This window comes from Eucyclogobius newberryi, unplaced genomic scaffold, assembly GCF_026437365.1.
Source record: "Eucyclogobius newberryi isolate DKJ021-1_F unplaced genomic scaffold, fEucNew1.0.hap1 SCAF_5, whole genome shotgun sequence".
In the NCBI taxonomy this organism is placed as follows: Eukaryota; Metazoa; Chordata; class Actinopteri; order Gobiiformes; family Gobiidae; genus Eucyclogobius; species Eucyclogobius newberryi.
In genome coordinates, this window is record NW_027316167.1 from 41,815,382 (window position 1) to 41,823,204 (window position 7,823).

General features: G+C 47.2%; 1 protein-coding gene across 1 annotated transcript in view; it reads right to left on the bottom strand.

Annotated features, from left to right (window-relative positions):
- Positions 1–7,823, bottom strand: part of tspan4a (tetraspanin 4a) — a 425,431-nt gene that overhangs the window by 136,358 nt on the left and 281,250 nt on the right. The window contains exon 3 of the mRNA XM_072465913.1: positions 5,959–6,033. Within this exon, the coding sequence (XP_072322014.1) occupies positions 5,959–6,033 (75 nt within the window). The remainder of the gene's footprint in view (positions 1–5,958; positions 6,034–7,823) is intronic.

Consider the following 7,823-nt stretch of genomic DNA (forward strand, 5'->3'; position numbering starts at 1 on the left):
ATGATGTAAAATGGACTGAGCTTTTAACCTTGTTCTAACAGTAACATAACTAGAGTTGTATTAAACTTGATTCAAAATAATAGGGTTAGAAAGTCTACTCCCCTCTGAGGGTCATAGGTTGATCTCAGAGATCTTCTGCACTGTTTTTAAATCCACAAATCATCACCAGACACATTCAGAGAATGTTTGCCTCAAATAACCTTCATTCCAACTTCACGCTTACGTTTGCATTAGGGACAAGCTAGCATTTTGTTATCTCACCTATAATTCTATCTGCTGCCTGTAGATGGAGCCCAAGGTCATTTCCTTATGTGGGAAATGCCATGTTTTTTTGTGGGAAATGCCATGTTTTTTGTAAACTGTAATCATGAGACGTCAAATATGTGCAAGAGCACGTGACATCTTGTGTGATCTGACCAGAGCAAACAAATATAACATTATACACGAAAAGCATCCAATGTGTGGGGCTCCTGGCACCCAAAGAAGGCCCTCCAGCTTTGGCATAAAGTTCACAATGTGAGCCTCCCATAACCCGATCTGAACCTCAGAGCAGAGATGCTCAGGGTCCAAAAGATGTCACCTGCAGCCGCGTCAGGCTCGTCCCCATGTTTCCGCGTGCCTAAGCGCATGGATCTATCATAATATAGTTCCCTCAGTGTACGGGGCAAAATGAAAACGGAGAAAGACAGTTCGAGCTGACGCAGAAGTGGACAGAAATCTACGGGAGACGAGCGATGCGATGCGCTCCGTTGTGCTAATAAACAAACGCACGTGTGTGTTGTATCAGTCCACACGGGGGAGTGCGCATGTGCACGGGGGAGTGGCATGAGCACTTCCACCTGCGTTCTCAAATCGCCGAAAAATCGTCCATACCACCTTTAAGGCACCTCAAATTTGAAATCAACACAAGAGTGTTTCCTGATCTGAGGGACGTCCTCCTGTACAGCACATGCCAGAGGATCTGGTGCAGTCGAGTCTGAACCACGTCAAAGACTGAAACGTCTCAAAGGCCCGTTCCAGTGATGTCGCGGAACAGTCAAGTACAGCATCAGCATAAAAATGGTACGACATCAGACAGCTCAGCACAAAGATTCTCTTCACAAATGGAGAATAAAATTGGTCCTGAGATGGAACCCTGAGGCCCTCGCTCAGATGAGAAGAGGCCCCTGCCTCACACGCTGTGAATGATTTACAAACTTTTAATTTTAACATACATAAATACATATAAATGTTCATATTTCTATAGCCCTTTTCTACATAAAGGAACCACTCATCATTCATTCACACACCGGTGTAACAGACACTGGGGGCCCGAGTGCATCACTTGTTTCCAGAGGAGGATTCTTCTTCTCGCTCTTAGTTTTAGGTATTTTCCAACAAGAATCCAAACTCATTACAGCAGGTGAACATGTAATCGTGACATGTGAGTCATATATCATGAAACATTTGAAACTATTGTCAAAAGACATTCTTTTCATATATTACTTCATGATTATCGTCATATTGTTACTATTAAAATACAAGTCATATGATACAAACATTGAGACATTTTTTAAATTAAACTGCCGGAGCAGAGGGGGCAACATAATATGTTATGTTTCTTTCATTTGTGCTACAGTGTGTTTAATAAATGCTATAATATGACTGCGTTTGGTAATTAAAAAGCACATGACATTTTCAAAGCGGCGCCTCATCTTTGTGTTTCCCTCTGTAAACTTTGTCCAGACTGCTCCTGTGTCCACTCTGTGTCCACTCTGTGTCCACTCTGTGTCCACTCTGTGTCCACTCTGTGTGTGCAGCAGGACGCGAGGACCACAGCCGACCAAAGACATGTCCAGTCGATCGATTGGTCGACCAAAGACATGTCCCGTCGATCGATTGGTCGACCAAAGACATGTCCCGTCGATCAATTGGTCGACCAAAGACATGTCCCGTCGATCGATTGGTCGACCAAAGACATGTCCCGTCGATCGATTGGTCGACCAAAGACATGTCCTGTCGATCGATTGGTCGACCAAAGACATGTCCCGTCGATCGATTGGTCGACCAAAGACATGTCCCGTCGATCGATTGGTTGACCAAAGACATGTCCCGTCTATCGATTGGTCGACCAAAGACATGTCCCGTCTATCGATTGGTCGACCAAAGACATGTCCCGTCTATCGATTGGTCGACCAAAGACATGTCCCGTCTATCGATTGGTCGACCAAAGACATGTCCCGTCGATCGATTGGTCGACCAAAGACATGTCCCGTCGATCGATTGGTCGACCAAAGACATGTCCCGTCGATCAATTGGTCGACCAAAGACATGTCCCGTCGATCAATTGGTCGACCAAAGACATGTCCCGTCTATCGATTGGTCGACCAAAGACATGTCCCGTCTATCGATTGGTCGACCAAAGACATGTCCCGTCGATCGATTGGTCGACCAAAGACATGTCCCGTCTATCAATTGGTCGACCAAAGACATGTCCCGTCTATCGATTGGTTGACCAAAGACATGTCCCGTCTATCGATTGGTCGACCAAAGACATGTCCCGTCGATCGATTGGTCGACCAAAGACATGTCCCGTCGATCGATTGGTCGACCAAAGACATGTCCCGTCGATCGATTGGTCGACCAAAGACATGTCCCGTCTATCGATTGGTCGACCAAAGACATGTCCCGTCTATCGATTGGTCGACCAAAGACATGTCCCGTCTATCGATTGGTCGACCAAAGACATGTCCCGTCTATCGATTGGTCGACCAAAGACATGTCCCGTCTATCGATTGGTCGACCAAAGACATGTCCCGTCTATCGATTGGTCGACCAAAGACATGTCCCGTCGATCAATTGGTCGACCAAAGACATGTCCCGTCGATCAATTGGTCGACCAAAGACATGTCTCGTCGATCAATTGGTTGACCAAAGACATGTCCCGTCGATCGATTGGTTGACCAAAGACATGTCCCGTCTATCGATTGGTCGACCAAAGACATGTCCCGTCTATCAATTGGTCGACCAAAGACATGTCCCGTCTATCGATTGGTCGACCAAAGACATGTCCCGTCTATCAATTGGTTGACCAAAGACATGTCCTGTCTATCGATTGCTCGACTAAAAAGACTCGAACTGGCGACGAGTTCACAGGAGTTTAATACACTAACATTATATTTGACTCTTATTTACCATTTCTTAGAACTTTTGGTCAAACTTCATATTATCGAATATTGGATAGCATACATATACATATTGTATAAGCGAACATATATAGTATTGTTTTCTAATATTGTTATAATTTGCATTGTCATATATCATAAAGGCAATGGTATCGGCCTATCAATCATTCAGATTCAGATGACGGGCATCAGTGATCAGCCTCAAATATCCACATGAAGCACCTCTAAATACTGGAATTATACTGTATCTGCAAATAAAGAATGACTTCAGGGCGACATGTTTCTATTTGGGTCCATAATTCCCTTAGATCATGACTAATCTGACTAAAGCCTGATTAATTCTGTTGTTTGTGGAGGATGTGGCAGCGCTGACGGTCCATTGTGGCGTCACAGAGGAGCCAGCTCACCCACCGCTCATTAAGAGGGAGATGGGAAGGTTTTGTCCCCTGAATGTGGCATTAAAGCACCCGAGACGGAGCTGTGAGGTGGCCATGGCAACACCTCGGACTCAGGGGCTGATATGTCGTGATGGCGGAGGCTTTAGTCACAGAGGAATGGGACAAGAAAGACGTATGGGAGTTCTAAAAACACTCAATAGTCATTATCACATTCCAGGGGAGATTTGCTGACTGACCCAAACCCTAGAAATCTCCAAAAAAGAAATTCACAAAACCAATGTTTTCTTCTTCTCATTATTTGTTTGGGACTTGCTCCTCAAACATGGATTAAAGTCATTTTCACTGAAAACAACCACATCTTTTCTGAGTTGAATAATTGGCACCTCTTTCTGAAACTTGAATATAAAGAGTCAAAAGAGCTTCATCATCTTTGAAAGTAAAAAAGAAAAATGGGAGAAAAAGGTTCTCATTTCACCTTCAGAATTTTTTTTCACTTTTGGATCATCTTTTCAAATTCAAATGTTTTATCCCATTTCTGCTGAAGACGTTGTACTTGTTCTGGACTTGATCTGGACCTGAGTTGGACTTGGTCAAACTTTGGTCCTGGTTCTGGACCTGGTTTGGATTCTGGACTTTGGCTCTGGAAATGAAAAAAATTGGTTTTGAAACTTGAAAAGCTCTTTTTTTGTGGGGTTAGAGATGTTAAACGCCAACGTGGAGCGGGACCACGCCTCAACCTCTACTCCACCAGTAAACACGCCCCACTCTCTAACCACACCTCTAATTACCCAGAAGCCCTATTTATAAGGCATATTCACGGCATCTCTTGTTGACTCTGCTCTCTCGACCCCGCCCTCCCACCCCATGTCTCTACCATCTTCACCTTAACACATCACCATCTATGGAGGGGGCGGGGCTGATTACCTGAGACAGAGCCCCCATCCTGAGTCTCCACCCAGCCAACTCTCGTCGCTCGATCGTCGCTACATCGTCGCTACATCGTCACTACATCGTCGCTACATCGTCACTACATCGTCGCTACATCGTTGCTACATCGTCACTACATCGCCGCCCCATCGTCGCCCCATAGTCGCCCCCATCGTCGCCCCATCGTCAATCCCCATCGTCGCTACATCGTCGCTACATCGTCGCCCCATCGTCGATCCCCATCGTCGCCCCATCGTCGATCCCCATCGTCGCTACATCGTCGCCCCCCATCGTCGCCCCATTGTCGCCCCATTGTCGATCCCCATCGTAGCTACATCGTCGCTACATCGTCGCCCCATCGTCGCCCCATCGTTGCCACATCGTCGCCCCATTGTCGCCCCATCGACGCTATATCGTCGCCCCATCGTCAATCCCCACCGTTGCCCCATCGTCAATCCCCATCGTCGCCCCATCGGTGATCCATCGTCGATCCATCGTCGCCACATGGTCGCCACATCGTCGTCCCATCGTCGATCCCCATCGTCGCCCCATCGTCGATCCCCATCGTCGCCCCATCGTCGATCCCCATCGTCGCTACATCGTCGATCCCCATTGTCGCTACATCATCGCCCCATCGTCGATCCCCATCATCGCCCCATCGTCGATCCCCATCGTCGCTACATCGTCGCCCCATCGTCGATCCCCATCGTCGCTACATCGTCGCCCCATCGTCGATCCCCATCATCGCCCCATTGTCAATCCCCATCGTCGCCCCATCGTCGCCCCATCGTTGATCCCCATCGTCGCTACATCGTCGCCCCATCGTCGATCCCCATCGTCGCTACATCGTCGCCCCATCGTCGATCCCCATCGTCGCCCCATCGTCGATCCCCATCGTCGCCCCATCGTCGATCCCCATCGTCGCTACATCGTCGCCCCATCGTCGATCCCCATCGTCGCTACATCGTCGCCCCATCGTCGATCCCCATCATCGCCCCATCGTCAATCCCCATCGTCGCCCCATCGTCGCCCCATCGTTGATCCCCATCGTCGCTCCATCGTCGATCCCCATCGTCGCCCCATCGTCGATCCCCATCGTTGCTAAATCGTCGCCCCATCGTCGATCCCCATCATCGCCCCATTGTTTGTTTGTGTTTATGATATAAAAAAAGAATTAAATGAAAACATGAAATTATCTGAAGGAGGGAAAATATTCTGAAGGTGAAATAAAAAACATGAACATGACTAAATAAGGATTTGAATGTCAACTTTTGGAAATCAATGTATTCTTTTTCAAAATCCACATCCAGTTTCACAGTTGTGTTTTTCCGTGTCAAAGACGCGCTCCGAACAAATACAAGTCGTGACAACTCAGATAAAGCAGTAAACAATAAACTCTTCTCACAATCTCAGCGTAACAGAACTGAGACGTTCTGGACGACACAAAAGTGTGGTTTGTTTTGTCCTACCTCGTCCTGGTAGATGAAGAACAACATGATGGACAGAATCTCCAGGAAGAAGATGAGCAGCAGCACGATGAAGAACTGTGGACACAGAAGAGGACACAGGTGTTACTATGGCAACAAGGATTCTTTCCATACGGCCTGTTTTCAGGCTTTTCTCCTGAATACTTGATTTGCTTTGGTAATACCTCGATGTTTCTTTGACAGCATTTGTGTGGCAGTTTGTGAACAGTTGACAAAAGTAGAAAAATACAATTCTAAAACATCTTGAGGGCGACAGAATTCCATTTTTATTGAAGGAGAAAATGTTCTCTTATTTTAAGAATGATTTTAAAGCAGATATCATATAATACACATGATCATGAGCTTTTTCTGCAGTTTCCCATCATCATGACTCCTGCATGTTTGTCCTGCAACTGAAGTTTGTGAGAGCTCAGACTCTCTGTTTTCACCTACCCCCCATCTCCTCCCCTGTCACAGGCGATTATTCTAAACATATCTGACTCCAGGTTATACGGTTTAAATATTTCACAAGTTTCAATCATCAAAGAAAGATGAGATCTGCTGCGATGAACTGCCCCTCTGTGTTACAGTTACAGCCAAACACGGAATCAAAGCATTATTTACACAACTAAAGAGAAGGAATAAAAATGAAATGTCAGTGAGTATCAGAGGTGCCATAAAACAAAAGACCAGACGCAAAGGTGCATGGGAATGATGCAAGGTAACACCCCATAAACCATGCAAACCCCATAAACCATGCAAACCCCATAAACCCTATAAACCCCATAAACCATGCAAACCCCATAAACCCCATAAACCATGCAAACCCCATAAACCCCATAAACCATGCAAACCCCATAAACCCCATAAACCCCATAAACCATGCAAACCCCATAAACCCCATAAACCATGCAAACCCCATAAACCCCATAAACCATGCAAACCCTATAAACCCCATAAACCATGCAAACCCCATAAACCATGCAAACCCTATAAACCCTATAAACTCCATAAACCATGCAAACCCCATAAACCATGCAAACCCCATAAACCCTATAAACCCCATAAACCATGCAAACCCTATAAACCCCATAAACCCCATAAACCATGCAAACCCCATAAACCCCATAAACCATGCAAACCCCATAAACCCCATAAACCATGCAAACCCTATAAACCCTATAAACTCCATAAACCATATAAACCCCATAAACCATGCAAACCCTATAAACCCCATAAACCCCATAAACCCCATAAACCATGCAAACCCCATAAACCCTATAAACCCCATAAACCATGCAAACCCTATAAACCCTATAAACCCCATAAACCATGCAAACCCTATAAACCCCATAAACCATAAAAACCCCATAAACTATATAAACCCCTGCTGCTCTTCATCTTCACTTGTGCTCGGCCTCATCACCTCATGACTTCAGCAGGTGTGGTGTGTGAGGGGGCGTGGTGTGTGAGGGGGCGTGGTGTGTGAGGGGGCGTGGTGTGTGAGGGGGCGTGGTGTGTGAGGGGGCGTGGTGTGTGAGGGGGTGTGGTGTGTGAGGGGCTGTGGTGTGTGAGGGGGTGTGGTGTGTGAGGGGCTGTGGTGTGTGAGGGGGTGTGGTGTGTGAGGGGCTGTGGTGTGTGAGGGGGCGTGGTGTGTGAGGGGGCGTGGTGTGTGAGGGGCTGTGGTGTGTGAGGGGGTGTGGTGTGTGAGGGGGTGTGTGAGGGGGCGTGGTGTGTGAGGGGGTGTGGTGTGTGAGGGGCTGTGGTGTGTGAGGGGGTGTGGTGTGTGAGGGGCTGTGGTGTGTGAGGGGGTGTGGTGTGTGAGGGGGTGTGTGAGGGGGCGTGGTGTGTGAGGGGGTGTGGTGTGT